General features: G+C 62.5%; 1 protein-coding gene across 20 annotated transcripts in view; it reads right to left on the reverse strand.

Moving 5' to 3' along the window:
- The window catches only part of LOC105490587 (fibrosin like 1), a 96,460-nt gene that overhangs the window by 5,572 nt on the left and 66,477 nt on the right, over positions 1-24,411 (reverse strand). For 9 of the 20 annotated variants that reach the window (XM_071070741.1, XM_071070738.1, XM_071070731.1 and 6 more), the window contains 11 exons: positions 11,635-11,680; positions 8,946-9,276; positions 8,648-8,853; positions 8,055-8,123; positions 7,667-7,884; positions 6,841-6,897; positions 6,546-6,641; positions 4,970-5,038; positions 4,781-4,810; positions 4,565-4,636; positions 3,144-3,276 (listed from right to left, as the gene is read on the reverse strand). In XM_071070741.1, coding sequence (XP_070926842.1) covers positions 3,144-3,276; positions 4,565-4,636; positions 4,781-4,810; positions 4,970-5,038; positions 6,546-6,641; positions 6,841-6,897; positions 7,667-7,884; positions 8,055-8,123; positions 8,648-8,853; positions 8,946-9,276; positions 11,635-11,680 — 1,327 coding nt within the window. Of the gene's footprint in view, positions 1-3,143; positions 3,277-4,564; positions 4,637-4,780; positions 4,811-4,969; positions 5,039-6,545; positions 6,642-6,840; positions 6,898-7,666; positions 8,124-8,647; positions 8,854-8,945; positions 9,277-11,634; positions 11,681-24,411 lie in introns of all 20 variants that reach the window. The other 11 variants (XM_071070743.1, XM_071070734.1, XM_071070740.1 and 8 more) reach the window with 7 other exon arrangements.

Genomic DNA, 24,411 nt, shown 5'->3' on the forward strand with positions numbered 1-24,411 from the left:
TCAAAACAGATATGCACTTGTTTTCTAGCAACAGCTAAAGAAATGTAACTTACAAATTCCAATCGTAATATTAGTAAAATATAAAGCATCTATGAATAATTCTACTAAGACCTAAATGAATGAGATACTCCATGATCAGGGATAGGAAAATGATACCAGAGACGACGTATGAATTCCTCTTAGGTTGATGTACACCTTTAACCCAATTCCAGTGAAAGCCGGAACCTAACAGGCAGATTGAAAGTTTATATGGAAGAGAAAAAAGAGCAACAAGGAATCATCCTGCCCCTGCCAGCCAGATATCAAGACCTGCCAAGGAGATGGAGGAGGAGGCAGCACTGGCCCCAAGGACAGAGGGGGCCCAGTCTTGCAGGACAAATGGCAGAGCATTGAGGGACAGCCACCGGGTGTCCAGAGGAGGGAAAGGGAGGCAGGGAAGGAGCAGGGTCGGTGGGGCGGGCAGTGTGGAGGGCCCAGAACTGGGCTCCACACTGAGCAGGTGTCCTGGGGGCTTGAGCCAGGCTGCGGACAGCCAGAAACTGCAGCCTGGACTTCTGCTTTCTGAGAAACCCAGACTACCGGGAAGCTCCATGGCCCAGAGGCCACCATGCTTGTGAAGCCAGCCTCAGGTGGCCGCTGGGCACACTCATCACCCTTGTGTGGACAGGGCTCTGCCCTCGCATGTCCACGTGCAATGTGGCATCAAATGGTCACGAACGCGGAAGAGACTGAGCACGGTGAGGAGAGAGTGAGGGGGCTGCAGCGGGGGTTGGGAGCTCTGAGGAAGGGACAGGCCTCAAGGACCTGGTGGCTGGGGAAGGTTCCAACAGCAGGACAAGTGGGCAACGCAGAGCCCATGTGTGTGCCTGTGTGTGTATGAGTACGTGTGTGCCTGTGCATGTGCCCGTGTGCGTGTGTGCCTGTGCACGTACGTGTGCCTGTGCGTGTACGTGTACGTGCCTGTGCATGTGCCTGTGTGCGTGTGCCTGTGCACGTACGTGTGCCTGTGCGTGTACGTGTATGTGTGTGCCTGTGCATGTGCCTGTGTGTGCCTGTGCACGTATGTGTGCCTGTGCATGTACATGTGCCTGTGTGCATACGTGTGTGCCTGTGTCTGCCTGTGCGTGTATGTGTGTACGTGTACATGTGTGCCTGTGCATGTGCCTGTGTGCCTGCGCCTGTGTACGTGTGTGCCTGTGCATGTACACGTGCCTGTGCGTGTACGTGTGCCTGTGCGTGTACGTGAGCATGTACATATGTGCCTGTGCGTGTACGTGTGCCTGTGCATATGCACGTATGTGTGCGCCTGTGAGTGTACATGTGCCTGTGCATGTGTGTATACGTGTGCCTGTGCGTGTACGTGTGTGTGTACATGCCTGTGCGTGTGCATGTAGCTGACCCTTGAACAATACGGGTTTGAAGTGTGAGGGTGGACTTGGACACAGATTTTCTTTCACCCCTGCCACCTGAGACAGCAAGACCAGTCCCTCCTCCTCCTCAGCCCCACTTAGCATGAGGACAAGGACGAAGACCTTTAGGATGATCCACTTCCACGCAGTGAATAGCAAATATCTTTACTCTTCCCTATGATTTTTTTTTTTTTTTTTTTTTGGTGACAGGGTCTTGCTCTGTTGCCCAGGCTGGTGAGCAGTGGCGCAATCATGGCTCACTGCAACCTTGACCTCCTGGGCTCAAGTAACCCTCCTGCCTCAGCCTCCTGAGTAGCTGGGACCACAGGCGCCCACCACGCCTGGCCATGATCTGTCTCATAAGGTTTTCTTTTCTCTAGTGGATGTTACTGTAAGAATACAGTCCATCATACATGTAACACACAAAACAGGCGTTCAGCAAGTGTTCATGCCATCGTAAGGATTCCTGTCAACCGTAGGCTGAGTTAAGTTTTGGGGGAGTCAAAAGTTATACCTGGATTTTCAACTGTGTGGCGGGGAGTGACCCAGCCTCTCTGTGGTTCAAGGCTCAGCTGTATGTGGATGTGCATGCTTCACGTGTGTGCACATGCATGGATGTGTATGTGGAACTGTGTGTAACTGTGTATGTGTAGAAAGGCGTGTACTGCACAGGCTGAGACACCATCTTTGGAAAGGCCTCAGCCGGCCTCTGGGCGCCCAGACTGTGTCTATCCCACACTATGGTTGAGCTTCAAGCCCACTTTCCTCCCAGGGGCCTGGAATGTGGACTTGTGCCAGGCAGTGGTGCCCACGGACCAGCACCCCAGAGCCTGGGTGCCTCTGCGTGCCTGGAGGACACTTGCATGTGGTCACGTTGCATTGCCAGGGGAGGGGGTGACCCAGGAGAGTGGGTGACTCGGGGGAGGGGGTGACTTGGGGGAGCGGGTGACTCGGGGGAGGGGGTGACTCGGGGGAGGGGGTGACTTGGGGGAGCGGGTGACTCGAGGGAGGGCGTGACCCTGGGGAGCGGGTGACTTGGAGGAGGGCGTGACCCAGGGGAAGGGGTGACCCAGGAGAGCGGGTGACTCGGGGGAGGGGGTGACTTGGGGGAGGGGGTGACTTGGGGGAGCGGGTGACTCCGAAGGGCAGGGAGGTCCTCGCTGCTCCCGGCAGACCCCAACCTGGGCTGTGCCACTGAGAACAATACAGGCCAAGTCCTGGGACCCTCCCTAGGAAACCACCACAGCTGGGCGGGTCCTGGGACCCCCGGAGCAGCCGTGCACATCAGGAAGGGGCACTGGGGTGTGGGCCCAGCCCGGCCTCAGGAGCAGCTTCCTGCTGTTCAGCGAGAGGCCAAACTCCTCCTGGGACAGCGGGCGCTGGGAGACAGAAGGGGGTAGCCTGGGGGGGGCCTGGGTCCCTGCCACTCCTTTGCCTCTGGTGGGGCCAGAACAGGGAGCCCCAGAGAGGAGGAGTGGCCAGGACCAGCTGCCTCAGAGCTGCGTGCGTGGACTGAAGGCCCCCCAGGACACACTGGGCAGGACTTGGTCGGGAGGAAAGGTGAGGTGAGGGAGTTGCCAGGCTTTGACCTGAGTAAATGGTGAGCATCAAAAAGCAAAAACTGGTACTGAGGTCCAGAGAACGTTCTCACTCCTGGCACAGGAAGGCAGGCTCGGCCGGGCAGGAGCAGGAGGTTTCCGTGTCCCCCACCCGGCCCCCGATTCCATCTCTCACCTGTGCTGGGGAAGAGGGGCCGGGCCAGGTCCTGTGGGTAGTGGAAGCCAGCAAACACGCCCGGGGCGGGGGGTCTGCCGAACAGGTCCAGCTTGGCACCCACCTCCAGCTTGTGGGGGTCCAGCTGCATCTCCTGGGAGGACAGAGCGTGTGAGGGCTGCCTGCCCGGCGACCAGCCCCGACCACAGGAAGCCCAGGCCTGGGGGGTCGCAGGGACTGGGTGTGAGTCAGTCCAGAAAGGAGAGCAGGTGGGATGAATTTCAAGGATGTATTCTCCAACTCAGAATGACAGAAATGTTACCGTGATCAGCAAAAAAGGTGAACGGGAGAGCTCACATACTCTGAACTGTGGTATGTACTTAGCACATCTCAGCTGGTATGCTATGTGGTCATGGAAAACAACTTACTTTTTCTGTATTTAGATTCTTTTAAAAGTTAAGGCCAGGTGCGGTGGCTCACGCCTATAATCCCAGCACTTTGGGAGGCTGAGGCGGGCGGATCACGAGGTCAGGAGATCGAGACCATCCTGGCCAACACAGTGAAACTCCATCTCTACTAAAAATACAAAAAATTAGCTGGGCATGGTGGCAGGCACCTGTAGTCCCAGCTACCAGAAGGCTGAGGCAGGAGAATGGCGTGAACCCGGGAGGCGGAGCTTGCAGTGAGCCGAGATCGCACCACTGCACTCCAGCCTGGGCGACAGAGCGAGACTCTGTCTCAAAGAAAAAAAAACAAAACACAGCATTCTCCTCTGAGTCCCGTCCTGCTGATACCTCTCCCAAAGGGCATTTAGGACACGACGATTTTTAAGAGCTGTGTGCGCAGGTCATGTGTGTCATCGAGAACAGCACAGGCACAGCAGAGGCACAGGGTCCCACGGGGTTGAGGCCACAGTCCCGCTGTCCTGGCCTCCCAGGACTCTATCCTGCCCCCACGGCTCCTAGCCTGATGGGTCCAGCACCAAGCTGCCCACAGGGCCCTCCTTCCTCAGCCTTCCCAGGTGCACATCAGTTGTGAGCGCCCAGGGTCCACCTAGGTCACTGCTGAAGACGGAGGAATACAGCAGGCACTCCATCGCTGCAGGGAGTGGGGGCAGGGCAGAGGACCCTAGAGGCACCCCAGTGACGTGGGGAACTGGTGCGGCACCCCGTGCCCCTGGTCTGCTCCCCATGACCCAGCCGGCACACCTCGCCAAGGGGAGGGCCTTGCAGCACCCGGGCACCCAGCACTGCCTTGTGGCCTCGCTGACCTGCTTAGAGTAAGAGCCCAGTGCCCAGACGAAGGGGGAGGTGGCTCATGCGTGAGGATCACACTCGTGCACATGCGTGTGAACATACCCGCCTCACGCCTGGCCTTCCAGGGCCCAACCAGGCTGGAGACAGGGGTCCACAAGCACCCCACACCAGCCCAAGTGGTCTCACCTTCATCTTCTGCTGGTGGCGATAGATCTGCCAGGCGATCTGCACGTGCACGGCACACCACCTCCCCGGCTTCTGAGACAGGACGGAAGCACTCAGCGGGGCTGGCATCACCCCCACCCATGTCTTCCGCAGACTCCTCCTGTCACGGGCCCCCCGAGGCCACCCCGGAGGCACCAGAGTCTTCCCCTGCCACAGGCCTTCCCAACGCACACTCACCTTGACCACCGCCCGGTACGGGTCAGACACCTGTGGAGACGGGAAAGGAGTGTTAGGTCCAGGCCCCTCAGGAGGCCGAGTCCTGGGGGTGCAGGGAACACGGCCCCTTTGCTGTGGCCACCAGCCCACCCAGGGCCGGGCCGGGGCAGGCCATCACCGGGGGGGGGACGGGTGCCCACTGACACCTACCCCAGGCGCTTTCTGCAGGAGTGTGTGAACCGCACCAGCCCGGCGGGCCACCTCAATGGGGTTTGAAGTCTGAGGGGAGAAAGAGAGAGAGAACTTGTGTGTGCGTGGGGCAGCCCAGGCAGGAGGACACCTCAGGGCTTCCTGGGTCTGGCATGGGCCTGTGCCCTGCTTTGCCTTGCTGTGGGGCCCCACACGCTGTCACCCAGGGGCAGCCTGGCCTCCCTCGCAGGACCACCACACCTTTAGCCTGCCAGTTTCTGCAAAGGTGGGAAGAAGGTGCTCTTGCCAGAGAAGGTGGGTGACCCTCCCCGGGGAGCCACCTGCTGCCAGGGCCGAGTCAGCCCCACCTGGACGGGAGTGGTGCCAACCTAGTCTCCAGCCCAGGAGGAGCTGCTGTGAGCCTGGATGGGCCAAGGGAAGATGGTCGTTTCCCACTAGGGATGCCAGGGAAAGAGAGGTCCCAAAGCAAAGACTGGCCGTCACACCACACTCCTTTCCTGCCCAGACTGGCTCGACTACCCCTTCCCTCTGGGCTCCCGCCCTGCCCAGGAGCAGCTGTGCTCAGGGTGACGCCGGGACAGATTCCTTCCCTCCCAGACTCAGGGCCTCAGTGTCCTGGCTGTCTGGGCTCCGGGCAGTGCCCCCAAGAGTCCCAGTCTGGGGGTCCCTGCTCGACATCTGCGGGTGAACCACATGCATCCCCTCTTCTCCATTCCTCCGAATTCCTCAACCACGGGGTCTGGGGGCCCAAGACCCTCTGGTGCCTGGGGGTGCCTGGTCCTCGGAAACACTATCTGCCTATCCACGGGAGGGTGGTGCCCCAGGTGAGCCCAGGTGTGCGCGCTGGGGCCTTCAGGGCAGCTGTGGGCAATGAGTTGGGGGCTGCAGGGTCCTATGAGGTCAAGGGCTTGGCAGCTACTGGGGATGGCCCAGGCCCCGTCTTCAGAACCCAAGGCCCACAGGTGAGGAGGCTTCAGGACTGAGGTGTGTGCCACTCCGTGGAGGGTGGGGTTACAGCACAAGGCCGGGGACAGTGAGGAGGGTTCCCTCTCCCCTGGCTGAGGTGGCACACAACCTCCTGCTGCCCAGGTCCCCCGAGGTGCGGACGGTCCCATAAGGCCCAGGTCCCCTGCGGTGTGGATGACCCCATAAGGCCCAGGTCCCCTGCGGTGTGGGCGGCCCCGTAAGGCCTGGGTTCCCTGCAGTGTGGACGGCCCTGTGAGAACCAAGTTCCTTGTGGTGTGGACAGCCGGTGAGGCTGCCGTCCACACTGGGGCCTCCTGCCAAGGACTGGAACGTTCTCCATCGAGGCTTCCACAGTGTGCCCTCTGCACGGTCCCACCACCTCCCAGGGCTGCCCCCAGGTCAGACCCCCTGCCCCTCCCACGGTGGCCACACACAGACCACAGGGCCACCCACCCTAGCCAGGGCTGCTCATGCCAGCACCCAGATGACGACAGGTACAAGGGAGGGAAGTGGTCGTGGTTGTGGGCACAGAGTTTGGCGAGGTTGTCATGCACTCCCTCCAAAATCCCCCCACCCACTGTGTCTGCCCCACTTGCTGGGGCAGCGGTACCTTGGGCTGAAAAGCACCCTGCAGGGACCCGAAGGGGCCGGGGTGTGGGAGCAGGCTGGGCAGTCCCGGGATGGCAGGAGGGAAGGACGGGAAGAACTGTAAGAGAAGGAGAGCGGATGGAGTGGGAGGCCCAAGTCCCCACCTCACCCTCTGCCTGTAACCAGGAGGTGGGACCAACGCAGCAGGGGCAAGGCCAGGCGAGGTACGGCCCCATCCACCCACAGCCCCACCTGCCCGCCCGCAGCCAGGGCCTGCGTGCACAGCGACACGCACCGGGCCCCTTGGGGACACTCACACTCACGCTGGAATGTCGGAAGTAGGGGCTGTCCAGCTTGGGCGCGTACTTGTCAAACTGGAAGGGAAGGAGGGGAAGGTGAGGCCCCGCACACACGACACCCTCGCTGGGCCCCGGCCCCCGCCCACCTGGCCGGGCTGGGCAGTGACAGGACGGCGCTGTGCTTCCCCAGGCTGGTGGCTGCAGCCAGCCGTCCCAGGTTTCTCTAGAGCGCCAGCCCCACGGCTCTGAACTCAGTCTCAGGCCAGGGTGGCCCCTCCATTCTAAGGCTCCCCTTGCATGGGGTGGGAACTTGGGTCACTCGGGCAGTCTGTGTGCCTGGCTGAGGCCTAGGGCATGAAGCCCTGGCTGCTGGGCCGCGCTGGGGACACACCTGGTAACTGACAAACTGGCCAGTTTCCAAAAAAAACTCCAGAGTGGATGAAACTCGAGCCCCCAGCAGCTCCCTGCTGAGACTAGGCCTCCGGGTCGGGGCACATGGGAGGCACCCTGAGTCCTGGTCCCTGTGTCCCTCAGGCCTGTCTGGGCCTCCAGCCCTGGCACTGGGATCTAGTGCGGGTGTGAGGGTGTCCCATGCACGTGGGCACGGGATGCCTGCCTAAGTCCAGGAACACGGCCCAGGGTGGGGACCTCATGGCACAGCTTGGGGTGGAGACACCAGAGGGCACGCTGGGGACCGGACAGACGGATGGATGACAGAGAGGTGCCGCCGGCCCCCCACCTCCTCCTGGGCTGGTGTGCGTGCGAGCGTGTGTCTGCGTGTGCCTGCTGCGTGTCCCTGCCCCACACCCGCCCCCGCCCCCTGCCAGCACGCGGGCCTACGCACCGGCGGGGGTGCGGCGGGCGGCGTCGGGGGCAGCCCTGCGGGGAAGGGGGCGAATGTGTGTTGGTGCTGGTGTGTGTGTTGGTGCGTGTGCTGGTGTGTGTGCTGGTGCTGATGGAACTCCGCCCGCAGCAGAGCCCCCGGGCCCAGGGAGGCGCCAGGCCGCTCGGCGCTCTGCACCAGAAACCGCGTGTTCAGCTCTTGCCTGAGCAGCTCGTGATCTACAAGAGAAAAAGAGAGAGAGACAGAGAGGCACGTTGGCCGCGGGCTCCCGGTGGGGCGAGGCAGATAGTCACCTGGCACTCCCGGGGTCGGCAGGCCAAGCCGGGGTGGCCGCTCGCCACGTGCGGGCCCAGGGGTGCAGGTAAGAGAGGAGCCTGTGACCAAGTACCAATCAGAATCCCCGAATGAGGCTGGCAATACATGATTGGCTGGCTGAATGAGACCGACAGGCTGGCATCTAGAGGCAAGAGAGAACACGGTGAGCCCCTCCCCAGGAGCCAGGGTCCAGCCACCCCCAGGCCAGCGTCCTGGTCCCATCCCGGGACACACGGTCATCCCCAGCCTGGGCCAGGCTGACTCGGAGCCTGAGGAAGCGCCTGGGGGCCGAGGGAGGAAGCCTTCGCGGTTGGGGTTCCATTGGGATGGCGCCTGCCTGATGTGCGGTCCCCTCCTCCCAGGGCTCAGGACCCAGCAGGCTGCGGGGGAGGCCTGGCCCCAGCAGGGGAGGCCCGTGGGCCTGTCTCAACGTGAACACGTCTGTACGTGTGCGCACATGTGTCCTGCCTGTCCCCGCACGCAGACACGGCCCGTGGCCCAGCAGGGACCCCTGGGGAAAGGCACACCTGGAGGGACCATTCAGAGGTGCCCAGGATCCGCGGAGCCCGCAGCAGGTGGGGGGCCCGGCTGTGCGCCCCTCCCCGGTGGCTGTGTCCCCACACCCCCTACCCCTGCCCTGGGTGAGATCGCGGCCGAGACACCTACCGGCCGGGTGTCCTGGGAGGACCAGGCTGCTGGCCGGCAGCGCCGGGGGCGGGGGCAGTGTTGCGGGCGCGGCAAACATGGCCGCGTGGAGCTGGTGCTGCGCCTGGGACCGGAGCGCCAGGTGTGAGGTAGACAGGTGGGGGCCCGGCCCGTGAGGCGACAGCGACACGTGCTTCCCCAGGCCCAGGGGGGCGCTGCTGCTCCTGCTGCGGGACACGGGGCTCAGTGCCTGCCAGCCCGGCCCCTGCAGAGCCCCCCAACCTGAGCCGCACAGGCCCCGCCCCCGCGGGGACCCCACCTGAGGCCGTGCAGGCCGTTGGCTGCCGCCTGGCCGTGGCCCGCGAAGGCGCCCAGGGATGCAGGCACGTGTGTCGGGAGCAGGCCGCGGGGCTGCGGGGGTGGCGGCTGCGGGGGTGGCGGCTGCGGGGTGTGGCGGGGCGGGGCAGGGGGCTCCTTCTTCACCAGGGGGCTGGCGCGGGAGCCGGGCGGGGGCCCCGGGCAGGGCGCGGCGTGGGGCGCGGGGCTGGCCGCGGGCAGGAAGCTCTCGGCGCTGAGCTCCCGGCTGCGCTCCAGGCCTGACACCTTGGGCACCGCCCCGGCCTTGGCCTCCGACTTCTCAAGCGCTGGGCCTGCAGAGAGAGGGTGGCTGCGTTCAGACCAGCAGGGCCTCGTCCCTGCCCCTCCGGTGGCCCAGAGAGCCCTAGAAGATGCCGGTGCCCAGGCCACGTCTGGTCTCCTGCGGTGCCCCCATTTCAGATGAGGCAGTCACGGAGGCCACGCAGCCAGCTGGATCTCACCGAGGCTCCAGGCCCCGCCCAGCGGAGGGAGCTGGCTTGGGAGCCTGGGCCTGGGTTGGGGGTCGGGATGGTAGCCCACCTGCCCGAAGGTGCATGCAGGGACAGGACAGGACCTGCAGGAGTCAGTCCCTGGGCAGGGGCTGCTATGACCTCATTTAACAGACAAAACCAAGATACATCAAGGACTTGGCCCAAGAGGGGAGCTGGATTTGAATGCAGGAGCTAGGACCTGTGTGCCTATGCCTCATGTTCACCGCCCCTGGATGTGCCCCCAGCCCAGGGCATGGGTCCATCCCACCCCAGCAGCAGCGCCCACAGCTGGTGCCCACCTTTTCTTTCTGGAACCCCCTCGTGGAAGGCTTGACCACTTCCTGGAAACTTGGGCAGGGACTGGGTGGGAGGCTGCCCCCCCCCCCCCGTGACTGCCCGTCACCCGCCACCCTTCTGCCCACCTAGGCATGTCCCCCGCAGGTCCTGTGGGCCCATTTGAGCCTCTGGGGCCTGCCCCCCCACCCCCGCATACCCCAAACCCTCCTTTTGAGGCCCCTTCAGGCAGGTCTCAGATCAAGTCCCCAGGAGCCAGGAGAGGGCAGTGTCCATGCAGCGGAGCTCCTGTTGCCTGGGCTCAGGAGCTGTCACAGTCAGGGGGCTCAGGAGCTGTCACAGTCAGGGGGCTCAGGAGCTGTCACAGTCAGGGGGCTCAGGAGCTGTCACAGTCAGGGGGCCAGGAGCTGTCACAGTCAGGGGGCCAGTTTCGCAGAAGCAAAACCAGGTTCCAAATGCGACATGCCTCCTGTTCACGTCCCTGGCAGACCCTGCTTCCTTCCTGAGGCCTTGGGATGGTGGAGCCATGGCCCATGGGGACAGCTGCAGCCACCCCTGCCCATGTGACCATGGAGCCTGGTCTGTTGGGGCCTCAGGGAGCTCCTCCCAGGCAAAAACAGGCAGCAGGAAGCAGCCCCATCTTCACTCTTCATCTGGGGTCAGGCCTTCCACAGCAGCCACCACCCAATGACCGCAGAGAGGCTGTGCAGAGGACACAGGAGAGAGGGAGCCCACGGCACTGTCTCCACCAGTTTTCCCAGCCCCCTGGGTCAGCCCCACCGGACCTCTCCTCCTCTCTCCATCTCCAAGCCAGCCCTGCACACAGTAAGAGCCGTGATCAGGATGGAAAGAGGCTTAGGCTGCAGGCCTCCTGTGCCCTTCTAGCACCTCCAGCCCTCACTGGCACATTGTCCGTCCAGATGCAGCAGCAGCAGCGGCAGCGAGCTGAGTATTCAGCAGCCCTGCGTGACACTCTGTCTGCGAAGCCACCTGCCTCTCCTGTTGGGGCCCGTCCCATGCACACCCCTTCCGACACCACTCCATCTGCACCTGCTTTGCTGAGATGCTCTGATGTGAACAGGCTTCCAACTTGAAGGCAGGTGAAGGCCATGACTGCTACAGGGCAGTAGGGCCCATCCCTGCCGGTGTTGGCAGGGCCTGTCCTGTCTAATCACATCCAGGTGAAGCTGTCCCAGCAAAAGGGCAGTTCCAGCTGGAAACCCAGAGAGGCGGGAGCCGAGACCCCATGGTCCTGCCAGAGATGCTGCCCGCCTAGGCCCTGGCGTGGGAGTCCCAGGATCCCAGCACCAAGGAGGTCTTAAGAAGATGCTGGGGCTACCCCCTCTGGAGAGGGTTGCTGGACCGTAGACACCCCGCCCCACAGCTCACGGCCACAGGGTACGACGGCCTGGCCTGGAAACGCTATCCAGGCCCCTCTACTGCACCACAGGGCCTCGCAGGCTGCAAAGCCAGGGACGTGAGTCTGAGTCCTGTTTCTCTTTCACTCGGCAGCCACAGGTGCTTGTGATGCCTGTGGCGGGGGGGCCTCCAGTGCCAGCTGGTCCCAAGTGTCTGACCCCACGAGCCTGGGGAGGGCCTGAGAGCAGGCGTTCCTAACGGTTCCACCTTGGGAGCTGCTGCTGAGAGCGGAGCCCAGGCCCTGCCTACGGCTCAGTGGCTTCCTCTACTCTCCCCTGCTCCTGGGGGCTTCCCAGCAATCCCAGCACCCTAGTTCGACCCAGTTCTGCACCCCAGGCCCCTAGGCCATCTCTCCCTAGACTTCAGGGGGATGTCCTGCCACCAAGACGCAGGGCGCACCATGTGCCTTCAGAGGCCCAGGAGCTGAGCTGAGGGGGACCCACTTACCTTTATCGGTTCCTGGGGCAAAGAGCTTCTCGGAGCCCACGGATGCCTGGAGAGAGAGAAGGGGGTCAGGGGCAGTCAGGTGGTTCTCATCCTCGTGGACCCTGCGCCCGATGCCCACACACAAGTCTGGGTGGGTTTCCAGCAGAGCCAGGCAGGATGTGCCCTTGTGGATGCCCCATGTATGAGGTGAACATGCTTAGTCCTGAGCTCCACACGTGTGCACATGTGCTCACACCGGCGGAACACGGGCCCCTCTCTGCTCAGAGCAGCAGGCTTCCTAGAGGGGGTCTGAGTGAAGACGGGGTTTGAGGGGGGATCGGGAACCAAGGCTGCTGCTGGCGTGCCCTGGGGGAGCACTGGCATTTGGCAAATCTGCATCCCTCCCAGGAGAACCAGCACCAGGAGCTGTGTGGACCCCCACCTGTCAGGCCAGAGGTGGATGATGGAGAACCCCAGGACACACGTCCTGTTCCCAACCACGGCCCAGCACAGGCGCCTTGGCAAAAGTGAGAGAACCAGGATACCAACCAGGCTGGACATCTGGGTCCACAAGGCCATAGGACACCTCGCTATGCTCCCGAGCTGGCTGAGCTCCAGGCCTGGTGCCCAGCGCCCACAGGACACTGCGCTATGTGCCTGGGGCCATTTGAGCTCCCAGCACCCACAGGACACTGTGCTCTGTGCCTGGGGCCGGCCGAGCTCCCAGCACCCACAGAACACCGCGCTACGTGCTGGGGGCCGGCCGAGCTCCCAGCACCCGTGGACACCACACTATGCTCCCAGGCTGGCCGAGCTCCAGGCCTGGTGCCCAGTGTTGCTGAGAGGCAGCTGAGTGTCCTGGGCCATGTGGGGGAGCCTCTCAGAGGGTCAATCGCAGAAATTGCGCAGCCCCACTCCTCCATCTCTTCCAGAGAAACTCACCCAACCACCCACCACAAGCGGGTGGCGAGAGCGTGGGCCTGTCAGGGCGAGAGCATGAGCCTGTAGCCACTGATAGGGAGGGGTGGATGGAGGGTCCCACGCTCTGGGGGACTTCACAGCAGTTTTCAGGAATGAGCTTGGTTAAGAATGACCTTAAATAGATATTTCCCCCCTAGTTTCTTCTTTTTTGTTTTTGTTTTGATTAGACAGCTTCATTGAGTTGTGGACTGAACATTTCTGTACACCTGGAATTCACACGTTGAATTCACCCCCCAGGTGATGGGATCAGGAGGTGGAGGGTGATGAGGTCATGAGGTATTGAGTGTGGATGGAGCCTCACGAACGGGATCAGTGCCTTATAAAGGGCCCCAGAGAGCAGCCTAGCCCCTTCCACCACGCCAGGACGCAGCGAGAAGGCACCCTCTGTGAACCAGGAAACCCTCACAGGGACTCTACCATGCCTTGACCTACTTGCGGCCTCCAGCACTGTGAGCTGTGCATGTCTGCTGTGGACAAGGCACCTGCTGGGGTACTGGGCCAGAGCAGCCCACATGGACTAAAGACTTGAGATGTAATTCACATACCATCCAACTCACCGTCTAACGCTTACAATTCACTGGCGTTTAGTATGTTCACGGTGATGCACCTGTCACCACGGTCAATTACAGAACATCGTCATCACCCCAAAAAGAAACCCTGACCCATAACCGTCACCCCAACCCTGGGAAACCACAAATCTTTCTGTCCCTGCAGAGCTGTTCTTTCTGAACTTCCATGTGAACGCCGTCAGGCGACACGGACCTGCTGTGATTGGCTTCTCTCACTGCATGGCTTTTGATGTTCACACACACTGCAGTGTGTACCCTGGAGAGATCGGGGACACTGTGTGTGTGGGGGAAGCAACGGCAAAGAAGTGTTATGTGGCATCCGGACAATGTGCCTGTGCTTGGGCACGTACACACACTCGGGCATATACACACACTCGGGTACATGTACATGGGCACACTCGGGTACGGGTACATGGGCACATTCTCAGGTATGTGTACATGGGCACTCTCGGGTATGTGTACGTGGGCACTCAGGTACGTGTACGTGGGCACACTCGGGTACGTGTATGTGGGCACATTCTCGGGTACGTGTACGTGGGCACTCGGGTATGTGTACGTGGGCGCTCTCGGGTACATGTACGTGGGCGATCTCGGGTACGTGTACGTGGGCGCTCTCGGGTACGTGTACGTGGGTGCTCTCAGGTACGTGTACGTGGGCACACGGGTATGTGTATGTGGGCACATTCTCGGGTATGTGTACATGGGCACTCGGGTACGTGTACGTGAGCACACTCGGGTACGTGTAGGTGGGCGCTCTCAGGTACATGTAGGTGGGCACTCGGGTACGTGTACGTGGGCACTCTCGAGTACGTGTACATGAGCACACTCGGGTACGTGTAGGTGGGCGCTCTCGGGTACATGTAGGTGGGTGCTCTTGGGTACGTGTATGTGGGCGCTCTCGGGTATGTGTACGTGGGCACACTCACTCTTGGACTCTCGGATACATGTACGTGGGCACTCTCGGGTACGTGTACATGGGCGCTCTCGGGTACGTGTATGTGGGCACTCTCTTGGGTACGTGTACGTGGGCGCTCTCTTGGGTACGTGTACGTGGGCGCTCTCGGGTATGTGTACGTGGGTGCTCTCGGGTACGTGTATGTGGGCACACTCGGGTATGTGTATGTGGACACATTCTCGGGTACGTGTACATGGGCACTCGGGTACGTGTATGTGAGCACACTCTTGGGTACGTGTAGGTGGGCGCTCTCGGGTACATGTAGGTGGGCACTCGGGTACGTGTACGTGGGCACTCTCGGGTACGTGTGAGCACACTTGGGTACGTGTAGGTGGGCGCTCTCGGGTACATGTAGGTGGGTGCTCTCGGGTACGTGTATGTGGGCGCTCTCAGGTACATGTACGTGAGCACTCTCGGGTATGTGGGCACACTCACTCTTGGACTCTCGGATACATGTACGTGGGCACTCTCGGGTACGTGTACATGGGCACACTCACTCTCGGGTACATGTACATGGGCACTCTCGGGTACGTGTACGTGGGCGCTCTCGGGTACGCGTACGTGAGCACTCTCGGGTATGTGTACGTGGGCGCTCTCGGGTATGTGTATGTGGGCACTCTCGGGTACGTGTACATGGGCACACTCGGGTACGTGTACGTGGGCACACTCGGGTACATGTACATGGGCACATGGGTACGTGTACGTGGGTGCTCTCGGGTACATGTACGGGGGCACACTCACTCTCGGGTACGTGTACGTGGGCGCTCTCGGGTATGTGTACGTGGGTGCTCTCGGGTACGTGTACGTGGGCACACACTCTCGGGTACGTGTACGTGGGCACACACTCTCGGGTACGTGTACGTGGGCGCACACACTCGGGTACGTGTACGTGGGCACACGCTCTCGGGTACGTGTACGTGGGCACACACTAGGGTACGTGTACGTGGGCGCTCTCGGGTACGTGTACGTGGGCGCTCTCGGGTACGTGTACGTGGGCACACACTCTCAGGTACGTGTACGTGGGCGCACTCGGGTACGTGTACGTGGGCACACGCTCTCAGGTACGTGTACGTGGGCACACACTCTCGGGTACGTGTACGTGGGCACACACTCGGGTACGTGTACGTGGGCACACTCTCAGGTACGTGTACGTGGGCGCACTCAGGTGCGTGTGTAGCTGGGTGGCAGTGTGTGCACAGATGTTTGTGTCCATGAGCATCACGTGTGTACACAGGTGCGCGAGTGTCGACGTCCATGTTGGTGAAACTGTAGAACAGGTTTCGAGCTCGTGTCCACCAGGAGAGAGCAGTCCCCTCTTGGGATGGTTGGGGTGGGGGGCACAAGAGACTCGGCTTAAACTCTCGTATTTTAAGTTTTTAGGAAGGAGACTGCTTTCTGGTAATACTTGTGTAGCTGAAACGTAATAGTGACAAAGGTAACAAAATAAACGGCTTCGCTACCAGGGAGGGGCCAGCCAGGCTTGCCGAGCAAGCACGGCTGTGAGAGACCAGGGCGTGGGGAGCATCTGACTCGGAGGCTGGGTGCTGGGAGACAGGGGCTCCATGCTTGTCTGTCCCCCAATCTGTAACATGATCTGTGACTCTTAGGTCTAAAACAATAAAAAGGGATTTAGGAAGCCGGCTGGTGAAAAGTGCACAAGACCCACAGCTCTCTAACTTGCTAAAATCTGGGAGGGCAGCCAGATGCGGTGGCTCACACCTGTAATCCCAGCACTTTGGAAGGCCGAGGCGGGCAGTTCACGAGGTCAGGAGATCGAGACCATCCCAGTTAACATGGTGAAACCCCATCTCTACTAAAAATACAAAAAACTAGCTGGGTCCCAGCTACTTGGGAGGCTGAGGCAGGAGAATGGCGTGAACCCAGGAGGCGGAGCTTGCAGTGAGCCGAGATCGCGCCACTGCACTCCAGCCTAGGTGACAGAGCGAAACTCCATCTCAAAAGAAAAAAAAAAACCTTGGAGGGCGAGGGCAGGGGCCCTCCCAGAGCCAGGAAGCTCGCCAGGGCGTGAGCCAGCCCAGAGGGGCACTGGGTGTTGGGAAGAGGCCTGCTGTCCCCGTGCCACAGCGCACGTTTCCCATCACCCCCATCAAAATCCCAAGCAGGGATCTGGAACACATGCATTACTAGGTCCTTACTACGGGAGCTGCTTCCCCTGAATCCCGCACGACCCAGCCAAGGGAGCTGCGCTGCTGTCCAGGGAGGAGAGGAGGTGGCTCAGGGTCCACTGGGGCCTGACGTGGGGCTTGGGTGAAGCCAGGCCCAGCTGCCCAGAGGGCAGGGACACCCGTGTCCAGCAACTAGCAGACGGGTCAACGGTGAGCGTGTGGCGAGACAGTGCCTGCCTCAGCCACACATGCACATGGAGGAGCTGTTGACACATGCTCCGTGAGCCTCAGAAACATCACAGGAGCTAAAGACAGACCACAAAGAGCACACAGCCGTGTGACCGTGAGTGCAGCCCCAGCCACAGCAGCCGGAGGGGTGCTGGGGGTGGACAGGAGCTCGGAGGTTCAGGGGAGACCGTGGTGGGTGTAAAGTTGTAAGTATATGTCAAAAAGAAAACCGCACACTGAAAATAGCTTCATTTACCGCAGAAATAAATAGGTGCATTTTACCACCAGTAAATGACAGCACTGGAAACCAACGAAACGACGCAACACGATGCCGGGATGGACGGACAGACGGACAGAGATCCAAGAGTGGGATGAGAACCCCCAAAGTTCCCACGGATGCCGGGACGGACGGAGAACCACAGAGCAGAATGAGGAGCCCCAGATGTGGTGCAGGCTGTGGGGGCCAGGCGTGGGCTGCAGGCTGTGGGGACCAGGCGTGGGCTGCAGGCTGTGGGGACCAGGCGTGGGGTGCAGGCTGTGGGGACCAGGCGTGGGGTGCAGGCTGTGGGGGCCAGGCGTGGGGTGCAGGCTGTGGGGGCCAGGCGTGGGGTGCACGCTGCAGGCTGTGGGGGCCAGGCGTGGGGTGCAGGCTGTGGGGGCCAGGCGTGGGGTGCAGGCTGTGGGGGCCAGGCGTGGGGTACACGCTGCAGGCTGTGGGGGCCAGGCGTGGGGTGCAGGCTGTGGGGGCCAGGCGTGGGGTGCACGCTGCAGGCTGTGGGGGCCAGGCGTGGGGTGCAGGCTGTGGGGGCCAGGCGTGGGGTGCAGGCTGTGGGGGCCAGGCGTGGGGTGCAGGCTGTGGGGGCCAGGCGTGGGGTGCAGGCTGTGGGGGCCAGGCGTGGCGTAGGTCCTTCAGAGCAAGCTCCTGTTTCACCCCCTTCTCGAAATAATTCCAGACAGATCACAGACATAAAAGTGAAAAACCATCAAATGTATCAGAGAAAACCAGGTGTGGATTCCACCTTCTTGCTGGAATGGGAAGCCCTTCCTAGTCATATTGCAAGAGCCCAAACCACAGAGAAGACCAGTGGGTCCATGCCTGTGAGATGGCAAGAGCCGAACAGGGCCTGCCACACCCACACGCGCCCAAAAGGCCCTTGCACAGGAGGAAGGTGGGCCCCTTGGAAGGGGGCAGTGGTTGGGCCCCGCATGTGCACCTGTTAAAGGGCTGCGGTACAGCTGGTGTGAGGGGACGCGGAGCTCCTGGCACTGACGCTACATGGTCTACTCGCCCTGTGCAGTTCCTGGCGGGGCTGAGGGGTTCATCCATCTGCTGAGGGCCGGCAGTGGCGGGGGTCCTGCAGCCCAGCCTCCCGCTGGGTGAAACACCAACTCTGTGTCCAATGTCCCCAGCCACCAACCCCCAGGCAGTGATGTAGAATGTGCTTCTGAGACGAGGGGGCCACTGCTCAGACCCAGCTCAACCATGCAGCGGCTGGGTCAGATGGAAGCTAGGAGATCCTGGCACCCCATGCAGGGACCCTCCCACCCCGGCCCAGGGCCCCGATGACCCTCTCCCTTCCCCAGCCTTGCAGCCACCACCCCTCGAATCCTGGCTTATTACAAAGAAAGAAGGACAGGAACCTCTCACCCCTGGGAAGTCGGGGGCCCGGAGGTTGGGGCGTGTGCCTTTCTCCCCTCTGCTCACCTCAACACCATCCCCCAGAAGTGTGGCTCCCATGGGGTCTGCCTCCACCTCCCTGCCCCATCCAGCCACTGCTGGTGACCCAGGCTGCGCAGTGACCATCCAGCATCAGAAACGGGAAGGACTCCGAGAGAAAGAGGAGGAACAGTGAAGGGGTCTGCGCAGGTGGGCAGGGAGGAGTCCAGACCAGCTTTTGGGCCTCCAGGAGGCTCGGGGCTCCCCAGAAAGAGCTTGTCACTTCCTTGGCCGTGCCCATCCCCCAGCAGTGACAGCACCAAGCGCTCCCTTGGGCCAGGCCCCCAAATCTGGGCACACAGCAAGGATGGGGATGATGCACCCCAGTGCTGCTCCACGCCAGCCAGAAACCAGGCACTGAACGCCCAGGCCTGCCACAGCCCCCTGGGGTCTCGCCTGGGCCTGCACCATCCTCCTGGGAGGCCTTCCGGACCCTCATCTGAGGGGCTGCCCCGTCTCTGGCACCCACACGGGCCCTCTTCTTGGCTGGCGTCCGGGTTTGAGCGGCCTCTTCACCAGGTGGCCCACCTGTTAACTGCCCCCTCTGCGGGTGGGGCAGCAGGCCCCACCACGCTGCCAGGACTCTCCAGGGGCCAGAAAGGAGGTGGGTGCTGAGGCCTCCCAAGTGGGCAGAGGGAGGAAAAGCCAGCTCAGCCTGCAGTTTGACGGCCAACCCAAAAGGGAGACACCAAAGCACAGCCCCCAAAGCCGGCCCTCGTCTCTAGGGTAACCACAGGTTGGCGCCCTGGCTGGGGCTCTGCTGCTGTCCCCCCTCACTGGGACTCAAACACTCTAGTGGGTTCCGCTCCACGTCCCAGGCTCGAGCACAAGCTCCCCAAGGCCACAAGGGGGCGCCCCAGACACCAGCAAAGCCAAGAGGGCTGCAGGGGAGGGGAGGGTCCTCCGCACCGGCCGCGCGACTGAGGCCATCCAGCACCCACTCTGGTCACACCACAGTGGGCCCTACACTTAGCAGACAAGTTTGCTCGGGGAAGTTGAGAATGGGTGCTCCAGGGGTCCTCGGCCCTAGGAGAGGCCCCGGAACGCAGCTGGCCTCCACCTCACAGTGAGAACCTGGACACCTGGCCAGGTGCAGCCACGCCCATTCTGGAGGGCTGAGAGCAGACCCGGGGCCGGCCCTCTGGGGGCCTGGCCCAGGCTCCAGCCCCTTCCTAGACCACACGGGAGCTGCACCTTGTGGGGCTCGTTCTCCCACGCGGTCCCTCAGCTCTTTCCCTTCTAGGACAGGGCTTCCGGCGCTGGCCAGCTGACCTAACGCGGGGGGGGAAGCCCCAGGGGCCACCAGACCCGCGTTAACTTCCCAGCCATGATCTCCAGGAACGTGACCCAGGCGCGAGCAGCCGCCTTCGCCTCCTATCCCGGCGCTGAGCCCGCGTGGGGTGGAGGGAAGGGGGTCACTCCAGCCCGGGGTACAGGTGGGAGGACTCCGGGCCCGCAGGCTCAGGGTCCCTGCGGAGAGGCAGAGGGGACGCCCGGGCAAGCCTCAGCCCCCGCGAGGTGCACAATCCCGGTGGCGGGCGGAGGTCAGGGCGCGCTTTGTCTGCTAGGACCCGACCCGCGGAGCAGCCTCGGCCAGACACGCGGCGCAGCCTGGGCTAGCCGCGCCCCGCCCCAGACAAAGAACTCCAACTCGGGGCAGGTGAGCGCGGCACCGGGAACCCGGGTGGCCGATTCCGCACCGGGGCGCAGACAAAGGCGCGCGCCCCCCACAACGCTCAGCCCCGCCTACACCGCCGGATCTCAGGTGCCCGACCCGGGCCTGGGACCCTCGGCCGCGCCGCACCCCTGTCCGCCGGCCGCCACGTGCGCCCCCGGGAGGACGCGGTCTCCGCGCTCGGCTCCGGGAGAGGCGGGGTGGGCAGAAGGCCCGGGGATCTCGGGCGTCCCGCTCTTCTGGGGGCGGTCTCTCCCTCTCCCCTGTCCCCCAAAGTCCCGATCCCTCTCCGGAGTCCGCAGCGCGCACTCACCTCGCCGGCGCCCCAGGCGATCGCCACTAGTCCCGGGGCCGGAACCGGGGTGCATGGAAGCGGGCGTGGAGCGCGGGCCCCGGGTGGCCCCGGCCCGTCCAGGCGACCCCTCTCCCCGCGTGCCCTGCTCAGCCGGAGCTCGGGCCGGGGACGCGCATGTCCGTCGCGCCGGCTCTGCGCGCTCTGGGCGGCACTCGGTGCGCTCTCGGCCCCCGGGCGGACGTCGGGCGCGGCGCGGGACCCGAGGCGGCGGGCGCGGAGCTGGGCGCGCGGGAGGCGGGAGCGCGGGCGGGGCGGGGGCGGGGCGCGGGCAGACCCGACTAATCCAGCCCCGAGGCGCCGATCTACCCGCGCCCGCCGCCGGCCCGGGGTCCGAACGCGCTGCCTCCGATCGCGGCCACCCGGGGAAGCGCGCGCAGCGCCGGCCGCACTAAGCGCTGTGTGGGCGCCGCTCCTCCGGTCCTCACAACAAAAAGTTGTGGACAGCTGCCACTCCGCTCCCAGAAGGGGAAACTGAGTCTGAAGGGGCGACAGCCAGGCGCGGTGGCGGGCGCCTGTAACCCCAGCACTTTGGGAGGCCGATGTGGGCGGATCACTTGCGCCCAGGAGTTCGAGACCAGCCTGACCAACATAGGGAGACCCCCGTCTCTACAAAATAAAAAATTAGCCGGAGTTGGCGGCGCAAGACTGTGGCCCCTGCTACTCGGGAGGCTGAGGTGGGAGGATCAATTGAGCCCGGGAGGTGGAGGCTGCAGTGAGCCGAGATTTCACCATTGCACTCCAGCCTGGGTGACAGAGCAAGACCCAGTCTCAATAAAAGGAAAAAAGAGCGACCTCATTGCCACTGTGGAGAGCTGGGACCTTAAGAGAGAAGCCCTCCCCCCAACCACCCGCTGCAAGTCCCGCCCTCCCTGGGCCTCGGTTTCTCCCTCTGTGAAACCCGGGTGCAAAGTCGGAGACGCCTCCAAGCAGCTGCTGTAGCTGCAAACGGCTGCACAGCGCACCCCCCAAGACCACCGCCCTGAACCCCCCGGGAGGGACAGGAAGCACCCGGCTCTCCCTTAGGGTGGGGCGCTTGAATTCGGATCCAGACCCAGCCAGGCCTTCCTGCAAAGGCCGCTTATGTGCGCCTGGCCGACCCAGACACCAGGGCCGGACCTTCCATCCCAGCGCCCACTCAGGCAGAAAACCAGGACACCAACTGCGAGTAAGGGAGGGCGGGCCTAACTCCGGACCGGGCAGTCGGGAAGTGTTTAAGGTCGGGTCCCTCCAAGCTGCTGCGTGGCTGGGGGCACACAGGGAGGCCAGCTCTGGTCGGGCCAGGGACAGACGACTTGGGCACAGGTTTGGGGACTGAGGTGGGAGCTGGGGCCACGTTTCTACTTCTGGGCTTGGAAGGCCTGGCCCAGGCAGGGCCCATCCATGGGGGAAGCTGCAGCCATTCAAACCGCAGGAGCGGCTCCCACACGGGTTCGATGGAGCCCTCTGCAAGCTGGACCAGCACTTTCTGCTCCCAAAGGCGCCAACATGCGCAGGACACCTCCAATGGTATAGAAGGAATCGCCAAGGTCGGCCTCAGCCAGGGAGTTCCAGCCCTCAGGTTCTATTTGAACTGTTTAACCAAATATACGTATTCCCTTTAGCAACAAGTGGCCCCCAAAGTCCTGCTGTTTCCTGCCATGAAAACAGCATGCACTTGTGCACTTCCAGATGTACCGCGTGCCGCAAGCCATAGGGCCCTGAAGCCTGTACTCTCAGGACTTGGACAGGTCACCACTCGTCTCACTGACGAGCAAACAGACGTGCTCCTGGCGTGGCTGGTCTGGGGCAGAGCTGGGCTGAACCAGCAGGCTGGCTGCAGGGCTCATGGCTCAGCAGGGACACTCCTCCAGGAAGGTGGCGGGCCACTCCTGAGATGGGGATGCGGCTGTTCCATTTGAGATGCGTGGAGCCCTCAGGGAGATGCCAGGGTTAGAGTCAGACCCAGGGTGCTGGCCTGGGCAAAGCCAGCCAGGAGGGGCCGTGAGGACAGGCCATGAAGGGGCCCTGTGCCGAGGTCATTTCTGTCTATCAGGAGTCTGGATGGTGAGGCCCACAGAGAGGGAACGGGCAGCGGGAGGGGAGGAGAGAAGACAGACTCAGGCACAACCCTAGCTCAGCCCCTTCCTGCATGCCTGGCCCTGGGAGGGATGCCATCCCCGGGCCCTGCTCTGGGGTCCCTGCATAGATGGGGCCAGTGTATCCTCAGCCCCGAGAAGCTGTGCTGCCATCGGCTCCTTCTCCGGGTATAGAGCACGGGGGCCTGGGGTCCGGGGAGTTGGGGGATCAGAAATAAGGAATTGAGGGGCAGCAACTAGCCAGCTCCAATTGGGCTATAGCCACAGTCTCAATGTGGCCAGCTTCTCTCTTGGGACCTCACCACTCCAACCACAGGAGAAGCCATCTTCCTCCCTCCTACGAGGCTTCCAACCCCACTTTCCAACCTCAGTCCCGAGGCTGCCTTCAGCACTGACTGTCCTGGAACAGGTAGAGATCCTGGCCTGGGTCAACGGGGTCGAAAACCCAGCCTCGAGCCCTGCCCCACAGCCCTGCGTCCCAGTTTGGGAGTGAAACTAGACCCTGAGAACCCGGGGCAGGTCTGTGTTTTGTTTAGAAAGGAGAGTAGCTCTGATATGAAAGATGTAACGGGGTTAGAAGTCTAGAAGGAAGCAGAGTGGGAATAGATTATCTGGAGAAAGAAAGGCATTCACGGGAGAGCACGCTGATATTAAATATCAGGCTTCCAGGCCAAATATACATAATCCACTTAGGGACTTGATGGTGGTGTTCAGAGGCACATTTATCCAGAGTTTATGGTTCAGCAACCAACACTGTAACTGTGTCTGTCATCGTTATGCAGCAGGGAGGGGCGGGGGGGGTCATCATCATGGGAAGGTGCTGGAGACCCCAACCATTGCCAGGAGTGCAGGGCACATAGGGTCCTCTCAGCCATGCTGCCCCAGCCACCCCGGGACACCAGATCACCCTGGGAACCGCCCTGGGGTGCACCCAGCCTCCAATTGGCCATGGTTAGCTGAGTGCTGGGGCCGGGAGACCACAAGACTGCTTCCTCAAGGCTGCCACTCTGTGGGGCACATATCCTTGAATTGGGCCGTGTGGCCCAGTGACCATGATGCCAGCAGGTCCGACAGGGGTGGGGGGCGGCAGGCAAGGCCTGGAGAGGGGCGTCCCACAGGACAGGGGTGGGTGGTGGGGGCAGCAGGAAGGCCTGGAGAGGGGCGTCCCACAGGACGGGGTGGTTGGTGGGGGCAGCAGGAAGGCCTGGAGAGGGGCGTCCCACAGGACAGGGGTGGGTGGTGGGGGCAGCAGAAAGGCCTGGAGAGGAGCATCCCACAGGATGAACACTCAGACACGCCTAGCAGGCTCTGGCCTGGGGGGTTGGGCCTAGGCCTGCGCCTGCTATTGCAGGCCACGGCCATGCTAGCAGTGTGGCTTTGCCATGGAATGACTCTGTGGTTCTGCCTGCCACAGAGGTGTGCGCTCTCTGAGCAGGGCTGTGGTGCATAGGTGAGGGGTAGGCCAGGCTCCCCAGGCCCGAGGGCGGTTTCATGGGGAGCCCGGAGAACCCTGCGTTCACCATCTCCATCCAGAATGTCGGGAGAAAAGCAAAAGCCAGAACCACCTATAGAGATGCTCAGAGGCTGCCGGCCTGGAAATGCAAATCCTGGCGAATTTCAGCTCCTGGGGAAAGGGCAGAAGGCGCCGGAACTTCGCGGAAATGCAGAACCAGGGAAAGCCTCTGAGCAGAGAGGATCCCAGGGGCTGGGGGAAGAGCCCAGGGATGCTGTGCTGAGCCAGGGATGGCAGCGCCTTCCCGAACCCTAAGGCCACAACCGGCCCTGCAGGCTGGTACGCAGGCAGGAGTGCCCTCCAGGAGAAAGGTGGGGCCACCTGCAGGCCCCAAGCCCCCACCCATCCTGATCCTCAGATGGGGCTGTCCCAGGTTATCCAGGTGAACCTAAATCCGAGGACTGGCATCATTTTGAGGCGAGGAGACACAAAAACACACACAGAGGAGAGGCCACGTGAGGACGGACAGCGGCAGAGACAGGAGCAATGCGGCCACCAGCCAGGGATGCCGGGGTCACCAGTAGTGGGAAGAGGCAGGAAGGATCCTCCTCTGGGGCCTCTGGAGGGAGCGTGAAACTGACACCATGATGCTGGACTTGTGGGT

The sequence above is a fragment of the Macaca nemestrina genome, chromosome 10, assembly GCF_043159975.1.
Source record: "Macaca nemestrina isolate mMacNem1 chromosome 10, mMacNem.hap1, whole genome shotgun sequence".
Taxonomy (NCBI): Eukaryota; Metazoa; Chordata; class Mammalia; order Primates; family Cercopithecidae; genus Macaca; species Macaca nemestrina.